Raw genomic sequence first — 24,921 nt, 5'->3', positions numbered from 1 at the left:
CCCCCCCCCGCCAATGCGCGGAAGCCTAGGGCTAGGGAAGAATCGGAGCGGGAAGAGGAGAGGTCGGTTCTCTAGCCCGCGCGGTCCTCCTATGTCTCTTTGGTCCGGGAAGGGGGCGGGGTCTGACCGTGGGGCGAGAACGGGGTGGGGCGGTGCGCCCGGGCTCCGCCTCCCGCCCCTCCTTCGCCTCCTCCCCTTCCCCCGACTCGCCCCTGGGGAGGGGTAGGTGGGTGGGGATACTGGGCGGGTGGCGGAGTCACTGTCGTTTCAGCCAGGCTGTGGAGAGGACGGACGCGCCTGGTGCCCCGGGGAGGGGCGCCACCAGGGTAGGAGGAGGAGGAGGTGGAGAGCAAGAGACTCCCTCTGAGCTCGAGCCCTCTCGAGGTTCTGACCCCAGGGGCTAGGAGATTGATAAGTTCCTCCACCTCCACTGCCTGAAGAGGCCGCGACCCTGGAGGGACCTGAGCCCACCGCACTAGGGGCCCCAGCACCGCCCCAGTGGCCTAGAGCAACAGTCTCAGGGACCACAGCAAGGTTTCCAGTTGCCTAGACAACGAGCCGGGGTCAGAGCAACAACCCTTCCAGCTACCTGCCTCAACTGCTGGCTCAGACACCAGTCCCAGCCCCGTGCATCCAGCCCAGGTGACATGCCGGTGTTCTCTACTCCCAGGCCCTCGCGGGTGACCACGCTGAAGCGCACAGCTGTGGTTCTAGCCCTCACAGCCTATGGAGCCCACAAAATCTACCCACTGGTGCGGCAGTGCCTGGCTCCTGCCAGAGGCCCCCAAGTGCCTGCAAGGGAGTCCACCCAGGAGGCCTCTGGGGCCACTTCGGCCACAGCGGCCAAAGCCGGTGTTAACCGAGTGTTCTTGCAGCGACTCTTGAGGCTCCTGCGGCTGCTCTTCCCCAGGATCCTATGCCGGGAGACGGGGCTGCTGGCACTGCACTCAGCTGCCCTGGTGAGCAGGACTTTCCTATCAGTATATGTGGCCCGCCTGGATGGACGGCTGGCCCGCTGCATCGTGCGCAAGGACCCTCAGGCCTTTGGTTGGCAGCTCCTGCAATGGCTCCTCATCGCCCTCCCAGCCACTTTCATCAACAGTGCCATCCGTTACCTGGAGGGCCAGCTGGCCCTGTCTTTCCGAAGCCGTCTAGTGGCTCATGCCTACAGCCTCTACTTCTCCCAGCAGACCTACTACCGAGTCAGTAACATGGATGGACGGCTTCGAAACCCAGACCAGTCCCTGACGGAGGATGTGGTGGCTTTTGCTGCCTCTGTGGCCCACCTGTACTCCAACTTGACCAAGCCACTCCTGGATGTGGCCGTGACCGCCTACACCCTGCTTCAAACGGCTCGCTCCCGTGGGGCTGGCACAGCCTGGCCCTCTGCCATTGCTGGCCTCGTGGTGTTTCTCACAGCTAACGTGCTTCGAGCCTTCTCACCCAAGTTTGGGGAGCTGGTGGCAGAGGAGGCACGGAGGAAGGGGGAGCTGCGCTACATGCACTCTCGCGTGGTGGCCAACTCAGAGGAGATCGCCTTCTATGGGGGCCATGAGGTGGGGCAGGTTGGGGTACTAAACATGGAGGAAAGCATGTGGCTGGGAAGCCCAGGGGCAGGCAACCATGAACGGTGGGAAAAGCCCAGGGCTGGCTGGGGTTGATGCCAGAGGTGTGGGCAGGCCATAGGAAAGGGAGACCTGGGATGGCCAGGGCTTTGGGTAGCCCAGACTTAGGCACAGAAATGGAGAAGCAGGAAGGCTGGGTGGGGACTACCCTAGGCCCTGGCCACTTCTGCTTCCTCTCCTCAGCGAGGCTGTTCTGGCCTTGGAGCTGTTTGGAGCTGTGGATCCTAGCGGTTTGAGATGCTAGTGCTCCTGGCTGGCCCCATTCCTGCAGTCAGCTAGAAGGAGGCTCCTGCTGTCTGGGATCAGGCCGGTGGAGCGGGGCCTGCTGTCCAGCCCCTCCTGGGCCCCAGGGCCCTTTGAAGGACGGCGTCCAGCTGAGCTGGCCGGCCAAGCAGGGAGGCATTATGGGCATGACTCAGCCCAAGCGGAGGTTAACGAGCAGCACCCAGTGCGGCGGCCGCAGCAGTGGCAGCTCTCAGCACTTTGGGTCAATGGCTTCTCCGCCTGAGCTCCAGGGCCAGCTGGGCTGCCGGCTCGCCGCCTCCCTGAGGCCCTGAGCCAGGGATGCAGAGACCAGGCCGCCACCTCAGCGGGACGCACTTCCTGCCCGCCCAGTGGCCACCCTGCCCCCCGGTGTGGCCCTCCGTCCTTCCGCCTGTGTTCCAGGGCTCAGCTTCCCAGTGGGCCAGGGTGGGGGTAGGGGCAGGGGCAGCCAGAGCTGGGAGCTTGGTGCTGGGAAAGGTTACTGCAGGCCAGTGCTCCCTTTATCTCACCCCGGCCCCTCCCCTTCCTCGTGCCTAGGGTTGCAGCTGCCTCAGGCCCTGCTCCCTGCAACTCTGGTTTCGGTTCCGAGTATTTCTTGGGGGAAGGGTGAAATGGCATCCACCCCCTGAAGGCCTATGTGTCTTCCCTGAGTCAGATGGCCTCTTGCCCCTGGACCTTGTCTTACTGGCTGTGCATCAGACTCCAGATTAGGAGAAAAGCGCCTGGTCTGCAGCCTCAACCCCCTCTAGTCCTCTCGCGCACGCGGGCCGCGGGGCTTTGGCAGGCAGCCGTGGCCTTGGGTGAGGCACTTTGGCACATTACCCGCAGCTACATTGTCAGCCCCAGCTGGCACTCCTGCCAGCTCCCAGCACGAGTCAGGATTGCCAGGGTGCTCAGGAGAGGCATGCTCACTTCAGGAACAGGAGATTGGGCTTGAGGCAGAACCACAGGATGCAGAGGACCTGTATGATGAGGGCAGAAAAGAGATCACTGGCTCTTCGAAGGACTTCCTCTGGGCTAGCTTCAGGAAGTAGAATGTTCACCAGGAGGGTTCAGTGGGGGGTGGGGGAAGGCAGTATATATTCACAGTCTGTCTCTTTAGGCCTCTGCCAAAGGGCTGGAAAGCAGTGTGGGATAACAGGCCCCCATGGGTGGGTTGATTTTCCTTATTGTGCAGGTATGTGGCTCATCCCAGCCCCACTGGCTGGTGTCCCAGTGGACACTGGCCCAGGCTCAGACTAACAGGTTAGGGCAGAGGTGACTGGCTGGCTGTCAGGCAGACAGCAGAGTATTCTGTTCTTACTGAGATTTCAATGAGGAGGGTTATTTAGATACACACACATCTTGTTGGCTTGAGAGCAAGGTAAACCTTTCTTTGTTTTGTTTTGTTTTTTATCCTCACCTGAGGACATTTTTCCATTTTTTGTTCAGATAGAGTGGGAGAGAGGGAGGGAGGGAGGGAGGGAGGGAGGGAGAGAAACATCAACGAGAAAGGGACACATTGAGTGGCTGCCTCCGGCATGACCCAACCAGGGCTGGGGACAAACTGCAACTGAGGTACGTGCCCATAGCGGGAACTGAACCCAGGTCTTTCTGAACCACAGGCCAATGCTCTAACTGCTGAGCCAACCCAGCCAGGGCTAAACCTTTCTTAATAAGTCAAAGCATCATTTACAAAAATCTGGTTCTCCTGATGGCTCTGCCAGTGTGGTCCAAATTCCATACTTCTTGCTACCTTCAGGCTGTATGAGCTTGGGCAGGTCACTGCCTCTCTGGGCTTCTGTAGTATCCTCCTGTGCAATGGAAACAAGAATACAGGTAGAGTAGCATGGGGTGAGAATCAAATGGAATCAAGTGTGAAAGCACTTGGCAAAGGAAATGGTGCCAGGCTGCGCAGCTGTTGTCAGCCAGGGGTGGGAAGGCAGAGAGAGCTGAGATGCATGCTCCTGCACTGAGCCAAGAAATCCATGACCCAGTGGCCACTTTGCTGTGACCACTTCCTGACACCTCCAGCCCCCTGCCTATCTGGACGCTGCTGCTATGGGAGAGCCTCTTTTTCTCCCACTCCTTTTTCTGCTCTCTCTTCTTCAGGCCTGTACCCATTCTGAGATGGCAGGTGGTGGCCAATGCAGGAAGGGAGAGGGGAGGGGAGGGCAAGGGAGGCCCACCCCACTAAAGTCCTCAGCTGGCTATTAGGGGTGGAGGCCTGTGAGGTTGGCTCAGGAGCATGCCCTCCAGGTTTCAGTGGGAGAGTGCAGTGGAAGTTTCTCACCCAGAGGATCCCTGAGGAAGGTAGCAGAAGGCAGGGCCTAAGTAGACTGTTGTACCAAGTTCTTCCAAATGAAATACTGCCTTGTGCTGAGTTCAGGTTAGTCCTCCAGCAGTTACACAAAGAAACAGGCAAGGTGGCTACCCTTGGCCCATGTGCAAAAGCTGCCCAGGGCAAAGAGGGGCATGGTGAGCTTCCCAACCAGAGAGGTAGTGGAAAGGGGGCACCGGAATGGGCCTTGGCAGGTGGGGTCATGAGTCCTTTCTTCACCACTGCTGCACTCCATACTGCCCCCCACCCCGAGTTTGAGACCTTTCTACTGTAATCCCCAGCTCTCAACCTTGTCCTGGCCATCAGATGGCATGGCGTGTGTGCACTTGGTGATTGGGACCTCTTGCTGTCACCCCCATGTTACCACAAGGTCTCTCAGGCTCTCTGTTGCCCCCTCCCTGGCAGGTGGAGCTGGCCCTGCTGCAGCATTCCTACAAGGCCCTGGCTTCGCAGATCAACCTCATCCTGCTAGAGCGCCTGTGGTATGTCATGCTGGAGCAGTTCCTCATGAAGTACGTGTGGAGCGCCTCAGGCCTGCTCATGGTGGCAGTCCCCATAATCACTGCCACCGGCTACTCGGAGTCAGGTGAGAGTCAGCACTCCCAGGGGATGGGGGCAGGGCCCTGTCCTGGACCACTGGATTCTAGGCTCTGGAGGGCCCAGTGCTCAGCTGGCCTATCTGCCCCTTCCACTGCTGAGGCTTTCTGGAGATCACCACAGGTCACACTCTCCCTTGCTGCCTTCCACTCTGCATGAGTCTCCCCTTTACAGCATCTCATGCTTCTTGGTACAGCTCAGCTGAGTCTGGGGACTGTGACTTAGGAACAACACATGTCCCCTCACCAGGTGCATGCACCCTCACCCAGCTGTGCCTGTCCTTGGCCCAACAATGACTCGAAGGTGAGAGGTTGGGGAAGTACCTTGAGTGAGCCTTTCATCCTTGGGCTTTGACTTTCCCAGGCCGCAAACGACTCTGGCCGGTTTCAGAGACTAGAAATGTCTGCTCTAAGGCCTGGGGGAATTGGAAGCCTGTTTTAGCAATTGGATTATTGCTAAATAATTCTCATTTTGTTTCTCTACCAGTTTGCAACATATTCCTTCTATTTGCAGTCTTTTCATGGTTGCCCTTACAAAGGTTAACTCGTGTGCACACTGAGAACAGTCTAGGTCAGCGATTTTCAACTGGTGTGCCGCGGCACACTGGTATGCTGCAAGAATTTTTAAAACATACAGTACCTGACTAGTCAGGGGCACTGACCTCATTTTCCTTAGATTGTCAAATTAAAAAATGACAACAGCCAACACAACAGTAGCCATCCGTGTGAATGAGTCAAAATTATACCTATTTTTTTTGTCAGATCAGCAAAAATATATAGTATATTTTTTGGTGTGCCGTAGAATTTTAGTAATTAGTTTATGTGTGCCATGAGATGAAAAAAGTTGAAAATCTCTGGACTAGGTTGATTGATGGCTCCTCCTCCTGCCCTTTAGAACACTTTAACATGAGGACCAGCCCCAGGTGATGTGTTGATGTAGCCCAATGTCACATTTGCTTTCCTGTGTTGTTATACTTGACTATTACTATCGGCTGATACATGTCTAAATTCATCCCCATGTTTACCGATTTTCTGCTCACCAGTCCTTTCCCACAGCCTAGTCACCTTCCTCCAGATAGACATCTTTCAGAAATTCTTTCTGCAAGGCTTTTATCAGGGACACCTCACAATTACTTTGTTGTCTGAAAATGTCATTATTTTACCTTTTTTCCCCCCGAACTAAATATTAGCTGGGTGTGGAAGCCCAGGAGGATAGTTATTTGCTCTCAGCCCACTGTCAATATTCCATTGTCTCTGCTGGAAAATCTCTTATCAGCTTAACTCCACACAGCAGCCTGCATTGTCTCTCTGGTTGCTTTTAGACTTTACTTTCTCTGATATTCTGCTGTTTTGCTTGGAAGTTTTAACCTGTGGGTTTCTGTTTATCCTGCTCGAGACTTGTACGACCTTCAAATATTCTGATTTTTTAATCGTTCAGGAAAATTCTCAGCTGTTATCTTTTCAAACATTGGCTCACTCTTGTACTTTTACTCCTTCCTTCTAGAACTCTTGCTGGACTTCTCCCTTTCTCCTCTGTGGCTCTTCCACTCTTTTCATTATTTCCCATCTAGTGCTATCTGTACTGAATCCTGGGAGATTTCAGATCTTCTTCCTCATTTGCCAATTTTCTCTTAAGCCAAGTCTAATTTGAATTTTTTTAAAAATTACAGTGACTATTTTTATCTATTTCTATTTGATTCTCTTTCAAATAGAAATTTTCGCCTTGGCTAGTTTGGTTCAGCAGTAAGAGTGTCAGTCCACGGATTGGATGGTTGCAGGTTCAACTCCCAGTCAAGGGCACATACCTACCTGGGTTGCAGGTTTGATCCCCTGCCCCGGTCGGGGTCATGCGAGAGGCAGCCAGTCGATGTGATGTTTCTCTCTCTTCCCCCCGTCCCCTTCCACTCTGTCTAAAAATCGATGGAAAGCCCTGGCCAGTTTGGCTTAGCGGTTAGAGCGTCGGTCTGCGGTCCGGAGAGACCCGGGTTCGGTTCCTGCTAAGGGCATGTACCTCGGTTACAGTTTGTCCCCGGCCCTGGTTGGTCGTGCGGGTGGCAGCCACTCGATGTGTCCCTTCACGTCGATGTTTCTCACTCTATCTCCCTTCCTCTCTCTCCCTCCCACTCTATCTGTACAAAAAAAATGGAAAAATATCCTCGGGTGAGGATAAAAAATAAATAAATAAATAAATAAATAAAAATCGATGGAAAAATATCCTCGGGTGAGGATGAACCAAAAAATTAAAAGAAAATAGAAATTTTCGTGTTCAAATAGAAATTTCAGATTGTTTTTGCAAGTGTCTGATTTTCTCATCTTTTGACTGTTCCTTTTATGCTATATATCATATTTATCATACTTATTCCACAGTCTCTATCCTACTATTGAGTTATCTGAATTCTCGGGGGTCTAAGCCATTGTCCATCTTCCAGTCTTCACTCATGGTGGATTCTTTCCTTGTGCGTTTTTTTTTTTTCTATCCTCACCCAAGGATGTGTTTTTTATTAATTTTGAGAGAAAGAGAATGAGAAACATCGATGTGAGAGAGAAACATCAATCAGTTGCCTCCCATACGCACCCCGACTCAGGACCGAACCCACAACCTAGATACCCTGGCCGGGAGGCAAACCTGAAACCTTTTTGGTGTATAGGAAGATGCTTCAACCAACTGAGCCACCTGGCCAGGGCTCCTTGCAGGCTTTGCAATCCGACTTTCCTGGGAACCCTGTATGGCCTAACAGGAGTGTACAATTCCAAACTGCATGTTGGCTTTTGTTTTGGCCAAGCACTCCTGGTAATTAATCACTTGGAGGCCATTTTCATGTTTACTTCTCAGTTTGGGGAGGAGGGGGTTCCTGAACTTGACAGTAGTATTCACTTGAACCCCAGACATATAATTACCAATTCTTAGAGGTGACCTTTTGCTTCCTGCACCTAGAGCTCTGGCTACATGACCTGTCTTCTCAGTCTCTAGGGATTTCACTGGTGCACCTGGCTGCTGGCTTCTCTGTGGGCTCCTGGGAATTTGCTTTGCTTTCCTATGAGCACAGCACTGCTTTTTTGTTTTGTTGTTTGTTTTTATTGATTGGTTTTTGTTTTTTTTTAGAGAGAGAGAAAGAAACATCGATTTGTTGTTTTCAATGCATTCATTGGTTGATTCTTGTATGTACCCTGACCAGGGATGGAACCACAACCTTAGTGTATGGGGACGATGCTCTAACCAACTGAGCTACCCAGCCTGGGCTATAGCACAGCTCTGCTTTCAAAGGTGTTCCATTTCATGCAGTTTGGTAGTAAGAGGGTTTTCAGTTATGTATAGAAAGAACCTGACTTGTTTCAGAAGTCTCTCTCATTCTCTCCCTGTTGGTGGCTCTACCTTGGGGCTTCCCTACCCTCAGCTGTATCTTCCTCTCTGGATGAAACCAAGAAGAATCTAATTGGAGGGGGGTAGTTCCTTTCCACCAAAGGACCCACATAAAGAGTGGCCCTGCCCTGGCCAGTTTTGTTCAGTGGTTAGAGCGTCGACCTGTGGACCAGAGAGTCCTGGGTTCGGTTCCCGCTAAGGGCACGTACCTCAGTTGCAGTTTGTCCCCGGCCCTGGTTGGGGTCGTGTGGGTGGTGACCAGTCGATGTGTCTCTCTCACATCGGTGTTTCTGTCTCTCTTCCCCCCTCTCTCCCTCCCGCTCTATGTGAAGATGAGTGCAAAAAAGTGTCCTCTGGTGAGGATGAAAGAAAAAAAGAGTGGCCCTGATTTTTTTTCAAGCTAACAAGTGAAGCTTTATTGAAACATTTTAACTAGAGATGGAAACAAATGGGAACAATGAAAGATTGGATCTGCTATTAGCTATTCAAAATAATTGCAGATAATTTGTATGTGGATGTAATGGGAAAGTAGGCATTAAGAAGAGTGGCAGGCATTAAAAATAATAGAAATCAGTAATTGTTGTACAAAGATATCAGGTGGGAGCTACATCCCTGGACAGGGAGTAAGTAAGTGGGCTGGGTCAGGTAGAGTTTTGCTGTGCTTCTTAGAGATACTGCTGGGAAGAGGCTGAATCCCAGTAGCCGACTCCACCACCACCTCTGTTACTGGGGGTGGGGAGGTCTCCCCTCCAACTCTGGCAGTGAGAACTGAGAATTCTGAGGGCACGTGACCAGAAGTATCAAAGGAGGCCTGCAGAGCATATGACCTGGAGCACGGGCCATCACACCTTCTGCTAGTTCCCTCCTTCCCCTGTCAGTTCTGCCTGTTTCATTTCCTCTTGCTGAGTTCAAGCCATGAAGGGTCCTGGAACCCTGGCTGGCTCACCCCTTTGGTCTAGCACTCCTCCCACCCCAGTCGGCATTTTGTCATCCAAGAGCGGTCCTGATTTAGGCACAGGTGCCAGACCCAGTTAGCATACCTGGTCCAGAGCATGGGGAGAGACCCATGAGGAAACAGACCTTTGGTTTCTGGGAGGAGGCGCCTGCAGCCACTTCCCTCAGTGCAGCCTGGCACTGGGCACAGCTCGGCCTGCCTAGTGCCTGAAGCCTCTCCCTCCTCTGAAGCCCTAGGACTCTTTGGATCCTCTGCTATACCAGACTTCACTGTGATTTAAGAAGCATGAGCTCCTGTCCCCAGCCTCATAGCTTTTATAGTCAGTTATCTGTGAAAATGTGAAATTCTCCAGTCCCCCTTGCTCATTTCACTTCCATCTTACTGGCCTCCTTGTTACTGCCCCAAAACACCAGGCAGGCTTCTGCCTCAGAGCCTTTGCCTATGCTGTTCCCTCTACTAGGAATGCTCTGTCCTCTGAGGTCCCACCCTCCTATCAGACTTTTACTCACAGGTACCCTCTAGATGAGGCTTGCCCTACCCATCACCCCATCTCTCTCTCCTCCTTCTGCACCTTCCTGCTCTCCCAAGCACTGAACACCCTATCTAGTCCATTTATCTCTCTGGTTTATAGTCCCTCTGCTTCTTTAGACTGGGAGGTCAATGAGGGCAGGGATTTTTGTCTATTTTGTCCCTTCTCCAAGTGCTTCAAGGAGGCTGAGAGCACAGGGAGCCAGTGGGAAGATACAGGCATTTATCAATTAGGAAAAATTTAGATGCCTTTGCCCTACTTGCCTGCTGGCACTGCAAAGCTGGAGGTCCCAGGAGAAGAGCAACCTTTATAGGAACAGATGCTGGGTGTCCTGCTCGGGACCTTGGTTTTAGCTGCCCAAGGGTAGTTTATTCTGTCTCCAGGGAGGTGCCAGCTATTACCAGGGTGCCCCAGGCACCTGAAGACCCTTTCACTTTATGCGTAGGCACTGTCTAGCTCTCGGGACATTCTGGGAGGAGGGCTTGTGTGTCCCTTCCTGTTGGTGGCTGTGTCCCTGGGGACACAGTGGGAAGAAAGGCCCAGGACCTTAGACTGTCATGATTAATGACCCCCTCCCACCCAGTTCCCCAGATTCCTGGGCCAGGCCCCAGAAGGTGGTGTGAGGCACTCTAGCCAGCCATCGCATCCCCTTTCTACCCTACACAGCACCCTTGCTGCTCTGGAGGCCATCTGCTCTGAGATGACTTCCCACCCCTTCCTGCCCCACCCCATCACCACATCCCTGAAGTATTTTTTTTATTGATTTTAGAGAGAGAGGAAGGGAGGAGAAACATCAATGAGAGAGAACATTGATTGGCCACTTCCTGCATGCCCCCACTGGGAATTGGGCCCACAACCTGGGCATGTGCCCTGGCTGGGAATCAAACTGGCAACCTCTTGATGCACGGGTCAACCACTGAGCCACACTGGCTGGGCCCCTAAGGCTTCTTGCTCTGACCAACATATGTCCCTGGATAGAGTCCTTCCCACTACTTCAGCCTCAGGAGCCCCAGCGTCCCCTGGATAGCCCCAGTGGGGACTGCTCACTCACCCACAGCTAGTACCCTCAGAGTCAGCATTCCCCTTGCTCCTTATCACCATTTCTAGAACATTCCTTGTGTAAAAGCCCTGCCCCTTTGGGTTTTCCAAGGATCAAGAAAGCCGAGGCCATTGACAAAAGAGGATTTAAGTGAGCAACTATGGTGTCTAGACTGAGACAGCAAAACAGGTCAAGACAGGAGCAGGCTCCAAGGAGAAGTCAGGGCATCTAGGATGGTGGTTCTCATGGAGGCCCCAGGGGGAGGTGAGGGAGAAATGGGGTCAGTAGTGGGGGTCTGAAAGGAGATAGGCACGCATGAGAGCCTTGCAGTTGCAACAACTCTGGGCGTTAGAGGACAAGGTGCAGGTGTGGCCCCAGGGGGACTGCTGTGAATAGTATAGGACACAGGGCAAGGGCAGTCCAGGGAGAAGGAGCTGGGTATGCCAAGATAGAAAGCCAAATGCCTGCCCTGGCCGGTTTGGCTCAGCGGTTAGAGCGACGGCCTGCGGTCCAGAGAGACCCGGGTTCGGTTCCCGCTAAGGGCACGTACCTCGGTTGCAGTTTGTCCCCGGCCCTGGTCGGTCGTGCGGGTGGCAGCCACTCGATGTGTCCCTTTCACATCGATGTTTCTCTCTCTCTCTCTGTTCCTCTTTCTCCCTCCCACTCTACCTGAACAAAAAATGGAAAAATGTCCTCGGGTGAGGATAAAAAAATAATAATAATAATAATAAAGAAAGCCAAATGCCTAGCGGCTCATTTTTTATCTACATTACTGAGATGTCATTAAAATACCATACAATTTTAGCCTTTTAAAGTATTCAATTCAGTGGTTTTTATTTTTTACTTTTTTTTTTTAAATTGATTTTAGAGAGGGAGACATCGATGTGAGAGAGAGACATCAATCGGTTGCCTCTCGCACATGCCCTGACGGGATCGAATCCACATCCTAGGTATGTGCCCTGACCCAGAATCCAACCAGTGACTTTCTGGTACACAGGACGACACTCTAACCAACTAAGACACACTGGCCAGGGCAGTGGTTTTTAATATATTCACAGTTGTGCAACTATCACCAGCATCTAAGTCCAGTACATTGTCATCACCCCAAAAAGAAAGGCCAGACCTATTAGCAGTCACTCCTGCCCCACCCCTAGCTCCTGGCACCCACTAATATTTGTATCACTATGGATTTGCCTCTTATGGACACTTCATATAATGGAATGACACAATATGTGGCCCTTTGTGACTGGCTTCTTTCACTCAAGAGAATGTTTTCAAGGTTTATCCACGTTGTAGGATGAATCAGTGCTTCCTTCCTTTTTGTAGTTAAATGATATTTCTTTGTATATGTGTACCACAATTTCTTTATCCATTCACTGATGGGCATTTGGATTGTTTCCACTTTTTGGCTGTTATGAAAATGGTGCTACGATCATTTGTGTGCAAGTTTCTGCATGGACATATATTTTTGTTTTTCCCAGATATGTACCTGTGAGTGGAATTGCTGGGTCATATGGTAACTCTATGTTCAACTTTTTGAGAACCTCTCAAACTGTTTTTCACAGCAGCTGCACCATTTTACATCCTCACCAGCAGTATTTGAGGAGTCCAATTTCTCCACTTCCTCACCAACACTTGTTATCTCTTTAATTATAGTCCTCCTAGTGGGTGTAAAGTGGTATCTCACTGTAGTTTTGATTTGCATTTCCCTGATGACTAAATGTTGAGCATCTTTTCATGAGTTTATTGGCCATTTGTATATCTTAGATACACAATAGAATGTCTATTAACATATTTTGCCCATTGTCTATTTGGGTTATTTGTCTCTGTTGTTGAATTTACAAAGTTCTTTATATATTCTGGATACTAGACCCTTCTCAGATATATGATGTGCAGCTATTTTCTCCCAGTCTATAAGTTGTCTTTTCACTTTCTTTTCTTTTTTTTATCTTTACTGTTGAATGTATTACAGATGTTCCTCATTTTTCTCCCATTGACCCCCTCCTTCCCACTCCTGTCACCCTCCTGCCTTTCCCCACACTGTTGTCTGTGTCCACTGGTTATGCATACATGCATATAAGTTCTTTATTTTTTCCCACCCCCGAACCCCCTTCCCTTTGAGGTTTGTCAGTCTAGCAACCAATTTGTACTTCTTAATCCCTTCACCTTTTCACCCATTCCCCCAACCCCCCTCCCATCTGGCAACCAACAAAATGTTCTCTATATCTATGAGAATGTTTCTGTTCTTGTTCATTTTGTTTGTAGATTCAATTGTTGATAGATATATATTCATTGTCATTTTGTTTGTTCATATTTTTAATCTTTTTCTTCAAGAAGACCCTTGAACATTTCATATAATAATGGCTTGGTGGTGATGAACTCCTTCAGCTTCTCCTTGTCTGGGAAACTCTTTATATGGCCATCGATTTTCAATGACAGCTTTGCAGGATAGAGTAATTTTGGTTGTAGGTTCTTGCATTTCATCACTCTGAATATTTCTTGCCACTCCCTTCAGGCCTGCAAAGTTTCTTTTGAGAAATCAGCTGACAGTCTTATGGGAACTCCCTTGTAGGTAACTAACTGCTTTTCTCTTGCTGCTTTTAAGATTCTCTCTTTGTTTTGAACCTTTTGCATTTTGATGATGATGTGTCTTGGTGTGGGCCTCTTGGGGTTCATCTTGTTTGGGACTCTCTATGCTTCCTGGACGTGTATGTCTGTTTCCTTTACCAAGTTAGGGAAGTTTTCTGCCATTATTGTTTCAAATAAGTTTTCGATTTCTTGTTCTCTCTCTTCTCCTTCTGGCACCTCCAAGATGCGAATGTTGGCACGCTTGAGGTTGTCCCAGAGACTCCTTACACTATCCTCATTTTCTTGGATTCTTTTTTCTTTTTGCTGTTCTGATTGGGTGTTTTTTGCTTCCTTATATTCCAAATCGATGGCTTGCTTCTTGGCTTTACCTACTCTACTATTGAATCTGTGTAAATTATTCCTTATTTCAGTTAGTGCCTCCTTCATTTCTGACTGGTCCGATTTTATGCTCTTGAGGCCCTCACTAAGTTCGCTGAGGTTCTCACTAAGTTCATTGAGCATCCTTATAAGTAGTGTTTTGAACTCAGCATCTGTTATGTTGCTTATCTCCATTTCGCTTAGTTCTTTTCCTGGGGTTTTGTTCTGTTCTTTCATTTGAGACCTGTTTCTTTGTCTCCTCATTTTGGCTGCCTCCCTGTGTTTGTTTCTATGTATTATTTATCGAGAGGTATGGGGTTAGCTGAGACCAGATGCTGCTTGTTTGAAAGAATTTAGGAAAACCTGAAGCAGGATCCAAAACAGGTCAATCCTACGGTGAAGCAACTGGCAAAAGCTTGGGTGGGCCTGAAAGTTAGGTGGGACAGGGCCTCAGGGAATCACCAGGGCGGGGCAGCCAGTGTGAGCCAGGTTGCTGGAGTCCCAGATATGGCAGCTGTCTGCCGCCCCAGGGACGGGCTCACCAAAGGAACAAAGGCCTCTGACAGCACGTTTGTCCCGGAGAAAGCCCCCTCTCCAACCCTCGCTCCGAAGCCAAACAGCTCAGTTCTTCCCTGTATGTCTCTGGCGCCCCTTGAGCTGCCTCCCCTCCGAGCTTAGAGGGAGTGAGTCTGATAAGTCCGTGCGCGGGCCCTTTAAGAGGAGCTGCCTGGGGCTCCAGCTGCCTCAGCCTCCCTGAGCCTCAGTTCCCGCTGGTTTCTCCAGCCAGAAGTTATGGGGACTTCTCTTCCTGGCACTGGAACCCTGAGCGGGGCACCTGGTGTGGGACGGGGACCCCTCAGTCCTCAGGGAGGACCTTCCCAGCCCAGGTGTCCTCCTGATTTTTATCCGCCACACGTGGGTGTGGGACCAGCCCGTCTCGCCACCCTCCCTCGCGCCTCCGCCCCTCCCGCCTCCGCCCCTCCCACCAGTCTCGATGTGGCTGCTGCTTTAATTCCGTAGTTGTAGGACTTCCATTCAGCTGGATGTCAGGCAGTTCTGAATGATGGTTGTTCTGTAGTTTAGCTGTAATTTTGATGTGGTTGTGGGAGGACATGATACCGCGTCTACCTACGCCTCCATCTTGACCATAAGTCATCTTTTCACTTTCTTGATGGTTTCCTTTGGTGCCCTGAAATTTTAAATGTTGGTGAAGATTATGTGTCTGTTTTATTTTGTTGCTTATACTTTTGGTGTCATATTTAAGGAGCCATACCTAATCCCAGGTCACAGAGATTTATCCCTGTCTTCTTTTAAGGGTTTTATAGTCTTAGCTCTTACATGCAGGTCAGTGTCCCCCTTTGAATCAGTTTTTGTGTGTGGTGTGAGGTGGGGGGGGTCATTCATTTGCACGTGGATACCCATTTGTCCCAGCATCATTTTCTGGATAGACTTGTCTTTCCCCTAGTGGGCCCGTTTTAATTTCCCACTGTCCCCGCTCCTCCCCTCCATTGTGCTTCACAGATTCAGAAGCCGTGAAGAAGGCAGCCTTGGAAATGAGGGAGGAAGAACTGGTGAGCGAACGCACAGAAGCCTTTACCATTGCCCGAAACCTCCTCACAGCTGCTGCAGATGCCATTGAGCGAATCATGTCATCCTACAAGGAGGTACCCCACCCCCAAGAATCCACCCCTACCAGGCCCTCCATCTCACCCCCAGATGTCAGGGGCTGAGCCAGGGTTGCCCTTCCCACAGGTGACAGAGCTGGCCGGCTACACAGCCCGGGTACATGAGATGTTCCAGGTATTTGAAGATGTCCGGCACTGCCGTTTTAAGAGGCCTGGGGAGCCAGAGGATGCTCAGGCAGGGCCCAGGCCTGTGGTCAGGTCTGGTGTCCGTGTGGAGGGTCCCCTGCAGATCCGAGGTAAGGGCATCCTCCCTAGAAAGGCCCCACTGGTCCCTGCCCTCCCACCACTGGCACCTCTCAGTGCCATCTGGAAGACAGGATCTTTGAGTTGTGTCCCCAAGGAGAGCTTCCTGGGTGAGATGAGGCTTCCATAGCTTCCTTCCCAGAGTAGTCACTGCTGACCAATCTACTCACTGCCCAATTCCTTCCAGGTGCCCTGGCCAGGATTTCTCTTTACAAAAGAGGGGGCTGTGATTCTTGAGTGGAGGGAGTCAATTACCCATAAGGGCAGCAAGAGAAAGTTGAAGCCAACAGTAGGGGCCAGGATGTGGCAGAGGAGCTGCAGTGTTTGAGCCACCTCTAAGATGGTGCCAGGAGGGGAGGGCTTTAGAGCAGGAATGGACTCCATGCCTTGGATTCCAGAGACCATAGAAATGGTTTTGCCCCTCCCTACCCAGAGCATAGCCTCAGACACTGGGAAGGGGGATCTGCTTGTAGGAGGACCCTCTGTACTGCCAAGGGGGCTTAGACCACACACTGGCATGCTACCAGGAGGCAAAGGGAATGCTACTGCTGCCTAGCTTCCTTCCTTGTGTTCTCTCTCCAGGCCAAGTGGTGGATGTGGAACAGGGGATTGTTTGTGACAACATCCCCATCATCACACCCACAGGAGAGGTGGTGGTGGCCAGCCTCAACATCAGGGTAGGTTGAGTGGGCGGGGTTGAGCTGAGCTTGGCTGAGCCTTGGGTCCTGGGGCCTGGCCTTCTGCATCTGCAGGCCTCAACCTTTGACATCCAGCCTGGCTAGCCTGCCCATGTTGTCAACAGCCATTGTCCCATGATCTATGTGGCAGGCGAGCAAAGGTAAAGGTGAAAGACCAACATGTCTCAGCCTGTTAGCTATGGAGCAATGGAGACAAAACTGATAAAAGAGACTAGAGAGGACCAGGATTGGGCAAAAGTCACCTGAAGGTTCCTGGCCTTATAGTCACCAGCCCCACCCCCAACCCGCCCCAGTCCCACAGAAGCCCAGGACTTAGGGACTCTGGTTCAACTCCAGCTGTGGTAGAAGATTGCCCTCCACTGACCTGGACTTGGGGTCCCACCCATCTGCTTCAAAAAACACCCAGTACAAATGTGCATACTGGGTGCAGCCTGGCCTTCCATGAGGGCTCTTAGCCACTACACAGGTCATCTGTGGAAAGGAAGCCTGGTGGCTGAAATCTTCCAGTCACCTGTATCCCCAACCAGAGCTTTGGTTGGGGAATGATGGCGTGAAGGAGAGGCCTGGGGGTAGAGGTCAGGTAAAGAAGTGAGAGGGCGTGATTTGTTCATTCATTTATTTGTTCATTCATTTATTTGTTCATTCATTCAACCAGTATTTTTTTTTTTTTTAATCCTCACCCGAGGATATTTTTCCATTTTTTTGTACAGATAGAGTGGGAGGGAGAGAGAGGAAGGGAGAGAGAGTGAGAAACATCGACGTGAAGGGACACATCGAGTGGCTGCCACCCGCACAACCAACCAGGGCCGGGGACAAACTGCAACCGAAGTACGTGCCCCTAGCGGGAACCGAACCCGGGTCTCTCCGGACCGCAGGTCGACACTCCAACCGCTGAGCCAAACTGGCCAGGGCTCAACCAGTATTTTTTTAGCTCCAGGCTGGGCACTGGAAACCAGAGGTAAATCAGGGAGGCCCCTTCCCTCTGGGGGGCCCCACTCTGGGGGGCCCTAAAATGTTACAAAGATCCCTAGTTAGACAGCTGCCCAGGCCAGCAGGGGTCGTCCTGGGGGGAGCAGAGGTCAGATGAAGCTTCATCCAGGAGCTCACAGGCAGGTGGATAGCATGGTGAAGAAGGCCTCTTGAAGAGAGCAGACAGAGAAGAGGCAGTGGAGTGACAGGAGCAAGAAACCGGGTCAGCAGGAGCCATGGTTGGGCAGGGAGTAAGTGGAAGAGTCGAGTGGAGGGACAGTGCCTGGGGCTCCTTTCCTTGATCTACTGAGAAGGGGCCCTGAGAGCCAATTGGAGGCTGGGAACATGTCATTACCTCAAGCAGCACAGGACAGTGGTGTGATCCCCACTGACCCCAGCAGTGGTCACTCTTGGGGATGTAGGTGATGCTGCCGATGGCTGGTTTATCCAAGGTGAATGGTTTCCAGGCAGGCCCAGTGGAATCCCAACTAGGCAAAGACCAGAACCCTGGTGAGCAAGGGCTTGGCTTGGGTAGGAAGCAAGGCCAGGCCAGAAGGAGGTGACTGGGGTAGAAAAGCAGGGGTGGGGGCCTGAGCAAGAGCTCTGGCCTGGCAGAGCTGATGTTAGAGCTGGGCTCTGGGGCTGAGAGATATTGGGGAAGGGGAACAGTTCCCAGCCATGATAGGCCAGGCAGTGGGGTGAGAAAGACAGCCGGAGAGATGCAGGAAAGGAGATGAGGGAGGCAGCCATGGCTCCACCTGAGGGCCCAGGCCTCTCTCCCAGGGCTTGGCACCACAGGAGCCCTCGTACATCTGGAAGGAGGGAGGCCCAGGCCCCACCTAAGGGAGTTTATAGTCTAACAAAGGACCACGAAGTGAGGGACTCAAACAATGGAGGTGGAGTCTCTTCTAGTTTTTGAGGCTAGAAGTCCAGACCAGGGTGTCTCCTGAAAGTAATAAGGGGGAATCCATTCCAGGCCACCCAGCTTCTGGTGATTGCTGGCCGTCATTGGTGTTCGTTGGCTTCACCATCTTCACATGGCGTTCTTCCTGAGTTCATGGCTCTGTGTCCAAATATCCCCTTTTTATAAATAAGGACACCAGTTACATTGGATTAGGGGTCACCACACTCCAGGATGACCTCATCTAAACTGAATTAATTACATCTGCAAAGGCTATTTCCAAATAGGGTCACATTCTGAGGTCCTGGGGGCTAGGACTATAACACATGAATTTGGGGGGACACAATCCAACCCCTAATGCTGACTGAGGTAAGCCAGGGAAGGCCTCAAATGGGCCACAATCTCAGATCTTCTGAGGACTTTGGAGGCCAGAAGGTAGCCTAAGGACAGCAGTCTCCCTGCCCTCTGACCCCCTCCTTCCCACACACCTGTCTCCCCCCAGCTCGACTGGCCTTCTTTTTTTCCCCTTTATTGATTTCAGAGAGAGAGGAAGTGAGAGAGAGAGAGATATAGAAACATCGATCATCCGCCTCCTGCTTGCCCCCACGGGGGATCGGGCCCACAGCCTGGGCATGTGCCCTGACCGGGAATCGAACTGGTGACCTCTTAATGTACGGGTCGACGCTCAACCACTGAGCCACACCGGCCAGACTCGACTGGCCTTTTTTCACTAACCAGTGGGAATCGTGTGATTGGCCAGTTGGGGAGCCTGAGGCCTTTGACACTTAGCCTGGGGGTTACAGCAGCATCTCTCTGGCTTCCTAGTATCCATGGGGGCAGTGAGAGGGCTTTGGAGAGCAGCTGGAATTTACTGTCCACTAAGGACTCTAAAGAAAGCACCTTTCCTGGGACAGTTCCTAAAGGGAAAGCAGTTCTGCTGGGGAGGCCAAAACACTTGGATTCTCCATGAAGTAGGATGGAGGGTGATGTTGACTTTCTAGGGCTTGCACCCATTCATATGGCTGTGGCCGAATAGGCCCTCCTCCTGCTAGCCCCATACTCTCTGGTGTGTGTTGGGGCCTTGAAGGACAGGCTGGGGTCCAAAACAGGCATTTGATTAGGGCTCTGGATGCTGGACCTCATTGTCCAGGCCCTTCCATCCCTTACCAAGAGAACAGGAGGGCCTACCTGCTGGCCCAGCATGCACCTGGTTGCAGGCAGCTGTCAGAGGCTGTCAGGAAGGCCACAGGTGAGAGGAAAGAGGCCTCACCACTCTGAGTACCACATGGTGCTGCCTCCACAGGTGGAAGATGGCATGCACCTGCTCATCACAGGCCCCAATGGCTGCGGCAAGAGTTCTCTGTTCCGGATCCTAGGCGGGCTCTGGCCCACATATGGTGGTGTGCTCTACAAGCCCCCGCCCCAGCGCATGTTCTACATTCCTCAGAGGTGAGCAGTGCAGGGGAGAGGGAGGGAGCCAGGGCCCCCAGCTCTGCTCCCTGCCCCTTCCGACCCGTGGCACCTGACACCTAGAAGATGGCAGAGCTTGGGGCCTCAGGGGAGGACAGCCAGATGCTGCCCCCAGAATCAGAGGAGCTATGGAGCCTTCACTTGTTCCCTCCCATCCCCCCTCACCTGATGACTTTACAACTGTGTAGTGTGCATGTGTGAGGGTGCACACGGGGGGGCATGTGTCTGTCTGTATATGGTGTGTGTGTGCATGTAAGCATGTGCGTGTGTGTGCTGTGTCTGTGCGTGCAGGCTGAGTGTGTGTGTGCATGTGTGTGTGTGGGCCTGGTGTGCACAGGCTGGTGTGAGCACTGCCTGGAGCACTTTGTAGCAGGGATCTGTGGGCTTCGAGTTCACCCCACTTCTGGCAGCCAGGGCTCATGGAGGAGCCTGAAAAGACACAGGGCGTGGGCAGGGCTGACCCTTCCCTTGGTGGACATGCGGCTTTCCCACAGGCCCTACATGTCTGTCGGCTCCTTGCGCGACCAGGTGATCTACCCTGACTCAGTGGAGGACATGCGAAGGAAGGGCTATTCAGAGCAGCACTTAGAAGCCATTCTGAACATCGTACACCTGAACCACATCCTGCAGCGGGAAGGAGGTATGGGGTGGGACATCTCTCCTCTCAGCACCAAGGAGTGAGCAACCAGCAACCTGATTCTACCCCATCCCCTGCCTCCCTTTTGGCTCCCAACATCCAGGAGGCCAATGTGCTAGGTGCCCCAAGAGCCCCACCTAACAAGGAAGACTGACAGGCCAGTGGCTCAGGCTACCGGAGGGTGCTAGGGAAGGGAGGCCAGGTTTCCAGGCAGGGGTCCTCAGGGGGATACTCAACATCAAGTGAAATGCTCACAACAGGCTCTGGGGCTGGAGGGGGATGGGCAGGGGGGAGGGAGGGCCCTGACAAGGAAGGAAGCCCTTGGAAGGCTTTAGGCAGGGAAGTTACAGGTCAGTTTTTTTTTTTTCCGCAAGAGGACAGACCTCAAGCATGGCAGGTGGGGAGAAGCCAGCACTGGCTGTCTGTGCAGAGGGCCTGGAGGGTGGGAGGCAGCAGCAGAGGTGGAGCGGACACCAGGTTTCTGCCTGGAGCCTGGGAGGAGCCATCCCCTGAGAAGGAGAGGAGGGAGGGACAGGCTGGTGGCAAGAGAAGACATTGGTCAGGGGCTTACCTGGTTTGTCTGCGAATGCCTGTTGGGCCTGGAGGTGAGGCGGAGAGGGCGGAACCCAGGGCGGGGCTGAGAGATTTTCTTAGTGAAATCTGAGCGGCAGCGTTCGCTTCCTGCCTCTGCCACTTAGGGGCAGCTTGACCTTGAGCAAAGACCTCACCTCTTGAGCCTCCACCTGTAGAAGAGGACAGGTACTAGTCCTTCCCTCAGCACCAGCATTAAATGAAATCACTCCTGCAGACTCTTCCCAGGTGGTGTAGCCTGCACAGGAAGAGGGCTGCAGGCGGTGGAGTCCTGGTTGTCACAATTATGCTGAAACTTCATCCCCAGCTTCCTCCTAGCCTAGCCTGACCTCTTTTGCTCCAGCCACCCTCCACCTGGAAGTGTGCCCTTCTGTCCTCCAGGCACCCCTGAGTGTCTGGGGCCGCTGAGGCTGACCATCACAACCTATTAGCATTGAGTTCAGCTGTGAATAACAGAACTCCCCCGCACACAGTGGCTCAAATCACTCACAGGTTTTTTGGTTTTCGTTTTTTTTTTAATCCTCACCCGAGGATATTTTTACATTTATCTTCAGACAGAATAGGAGGGACAGAGAGAGAGAAAGAGAGAGAAAGAGGGAAACATCGATGTGAGAGAGAACACATCAACTGACTGCCACCCACACGGAGACAAACCACAGCCGAGGTACGTGCCCTTAGCTGGAATTGAGCCCAGGACTCTTTGGTCCGCAGGCTGACGCTCTAACCGCTGAGCCAAACTGGCCAGGGCTTGTTTTTTTAATAAAATTTTTTATCCTTTATTGATTTTAGAGAGAAAGGAAAGGAGAGGGAGAGAGAGAAGAGAGAGAGAGAGAAACATCGATAAAAGAGAACATTGGTTGGCTGCCTCCTGTATGCCCCCCACTGGGGATTTGGCCACAACCTGGGCATGTGCCCTGACCAGGATTCAAACTGGTGACCTCTTGGTGCATGGGTCGATGCTCAACCACTGAGCCACAACGGCTGGGCACTGACAGGTTTATCTTACTATAACAAAAGTCCTAAGGAAGGCAGGCCACAGTTGGTGGGGGCAGCCCTGCTCTGTGTGGCCTCTGTTCCCAGTCTCACCCCATGGTCCAAGATGGCTGTTCTGGCCATCACATCATATCACAGGCCATAGGATGCAGGAAGTGGGAAGAAAGAGCAAACGGTATATGCCATCTGTTTTGTTTTGTTTTGTTTTGTTTTGTTTTAAAGAAAGTTCCAGAAGCTGCCACATATGTAACACTTAAACCCCATTGGCCAGAATTCAGTCACGTAATCATATACCTCAAGACAAGCTAGGAAGTATAGTCTTTTTGAGGGTACCATGCGCCCTACCAAAACTTCTAGCCCTGTGGGAAGGCAGAGTGGCAGGAGGTAAGGAGCCATTTCTGGTGAATCATCCACACATCTACTCATTCAAGCAGCTGCCTGAGCCTTGCCAAGGGTCTGGCACGAGGCAGTGATACAAAGGCCTGGTGCCTACAGGTGAGAAGCCTTCTGAAGAGACCACTCCAGCCTTCTCAGGGCTGGCTCTTCACTGGCACCCTGCTAGGTCCTGTATGAGTTTGCCGGGGCTGCTGTAACAAAGTACCACAGGCTGAGCAGCTTGAACAACAGAAATGTATTAGCCCCCAGCTCTGGAAGTCAGAAATCTTAGATCACCGTGTCAGCAGGTTTGGCTCCTTCTGAGGGTTGTGAGGGAAAATCTTTTCCAGGCCTCTCTTTGGCTCATAAACAACCATCTTCTCTCCCTATGTCTCTTCACATAATCTTTCCTCTTTGTATATCTTTGTGTCCAAATTTCCCCCTTTTTTAAGGACACCCATTATATTGGATCAAGGCCCACCCTAGCAACCTCACTTTAACTTGATCCCTTCTGTGAAGGCCTTTCCTTCAAATACAGTCACCTTCTCAGGTCCTGGGAGTTAGGATTCCCACATATCTTCTTTTAGAGGGGAAACAATTCTGGTCTCAACTTCTTTTTGACTATTAGTGTCACCTACAGACAGACAAATTCCCAGAGCACACACAGCCAGCAGTTGATCTTCTCCGGAGTCAAATGTGCTGCCATCTTCCACTGTCACTTGTTCTCCAGCTTCCTTCCACCCTGCCCACCATGCACAGTGCATCTGGGCCCTTGTTGACTTGACCAGAGCCCCCTTGTCCCCTGCTTAGGTTGGGAGGCCGTGTGTGACTGGAAGGATGTTCTGTCGGGGGGCGAGAAGCAGAGAATCGGCATGGCCCGCATGTTCTACCACAGGTGAGTGGGCTGTCCAGGGTGCTAGGGCTCCCTCAGGCACCGGCTGCTCTCCAAGCCAGTGACAGAGACAAAGTCACAGCTCAGCTTGCATACTCCCTGGGGCCTCCTTAGGGGGAAGGCAGTACCATTAGGAGGCCACATCCAGGCCCCAGCAGAGATTGGGCCACAAGGGATGGGGTTCTTGGGGCCAAACCAAGTCAGCAGCAATGGAAGGTCCACAGCCTCATCCACTCTGCTCCTACTCCCAAGGCCCAAGTATGCCCTTCTGGATGAATGTACCAGCGCTGTAAGCATCGATGTAGAAGGCAAAATCTTCCAAGCAGCCAAGGATGCAGGCATCGCTCTGCTTTCCATCACCCACCGACCCTCCCTGTGGTAGGTGCCCTCCCTGCCTGCCTGGAGTCAAGGGGAGGGTGTGCCTTTTCCACATCCTACACCCCATGGCTTTGCAGCTGGGGAGGAGATGGTGCTGCCATCAGAGGGGCAGGGGACCCTGGTAGGCCCAGCCTGCATCTCCTGATGATCAGCCTCTGCATCTCTGTCCCTGTCCCTCTCCTTGCCCAGGAAGTACCACACACACTTGCTACAGTTTGATGGTGAGGGTGGCTGGAAGTTCGAGAAGCTGGACTCAGCCGCCCGCCTGAGCTTGACTGAGGAGAAGCAGCGGCTTGAGCAGCAGCTGGCAGGCATTCCCAAGATGCAGCAGCGTCTCCAGGAGCTCTGCCAGATCCTGGGCCAAGGCCCCAGGGTCCTCCAGGGTGCTGCCACCTGACAGAGGGCCGTGAACCTGGGCCCTCAGCCCCTGCCCCTCCCCAAGCCCTCCGATCATATGAAGGAAACAGCAGTGTCTGCCTACCAACTCCCCTACCAGCCAGACCTACCACAGGCCCACCCTGCATGATTTTCCCTCCTCCCAGACCTCCCTGCCACTGGCCTTCCCTGCCTAGATGACTGCCCTCAAGCAAGGAGACATGGAAGGTCCAACCCTGCTGCCCTCCCCAACCCTGCCCCCTTCCCTGCCCCATCGTAACTGTGACCTGGACAGGGTAGCCAAGTCCTTTCTTTTCTTTAGGGAGGGGATGAGAGGTGGGAGGTAAGCCCCAGCTCACACCACCAAGGCAGTCCCGTGCTGAGCCTCAGCATTTGTGGGGGACTGCAGTCCTGAGACTAAAATCCCCCTTGTTTCTTCCTTTTTAGTCCCTCAGAGACCCCATGGTCCATCCTTCTATTGCCACCACCCAAGTGGCCGCCGAGGCTACTGTCCCACTGGACACCCTTCCTGCCATACAAATGGCCAAACAGGACCCACTGCCAAACAGGACTTCTTATCTGCGCCCCTTCTCCCCACCAGTTGTCCCGAAGAGCTCTCGGGAGAAAGAATTGCACAGCATTTCTTAGCAAGTGATTATAAGAATGTAGTCCCTGTCCCTCTCGGTCCCTACAAACTAATTTATTGGATTTCTGTTTGTAGCCTTCTCTGTTGCCAATGTGAGCACGCTGCTAGCGGGGGAGGCAGCCCGGGCTGCTGTCCTTCCACAGGTGGCCCAGCCTCTGAGCCAGCCCCAGCCAGCCTGTCACCCCACCAGCCTACACTGCCAGCTGCCACCAGGGGAGCCCAGGCCAGCCAGAGGGGGAGATGGACACTGTGCTGCCAGGAGTATGGCACCAGTGTTCCCAGCTCAGTGCCAAAGAGGGGTCAGCCGGGGAAGCTGTCTCTGCAAAGCTAGCTCCTGCCTGAGAGGGAGACCCCACCACCGCCGTGTGCCTTTCGGGGGTGGAGGGGGGTTCAGCCCTCAGGCCGGGAAGCCTCCCTCAGTCCCTCAGTAAAA

General features: G+C 52.5%; 1 protein-coding gene across 1 annotated transcript; it reads left to right on the top strand.

The window, feature by feature from the left end:
- The first annotated feature begins 243 nt into the window (after positions 1-243).
- On the top strand, positions 244-24,921 carry ABCD1 (ATP binding cassette subfamily D member 1). Its single transcript, XM_036271441.1, has 10 exons — positions 244-1,556; positions 4,615-4,795; positions 15,157-15,299; positions 15,388-15,556; positions 16,146-16,240; positions 19,435-19,580; positions 20,096-20,241; positions 23,008-23,092; positions 23,342-23,467; positions 23,657-24,921. The coding sequence occupies exons 1-10, from the start codon at positions 648-650 to the stop codon at positions 23,862-23,864; spliced, it is 2,208 nt and encodes a 735-aa protein (XP_036127334.1). The 5' UTR covers positions 244-647; the 3' UTR covers positions 23,865-24,921.

Source organism: Molossus molossus, unplaced genomic scaffold (genome assembly GCF_014108415.1).
Source record: "Molossus molossus isolate mMolMol1 unplaced genomic scaffold, mMolMol1.p scaffold_m16_p_2, whole genome shotgun sequence".
Lineage (NCBI taxonomy): Eukaryota > Metazoa > Chordata > Mammalia > Chiroptera > Molossidae > Molossus > Molossus molossus.
Note: the sequence above shows the minus strand (reverse complement) of the source record. Positions and strands in the feature narration are given on the sequence as shown.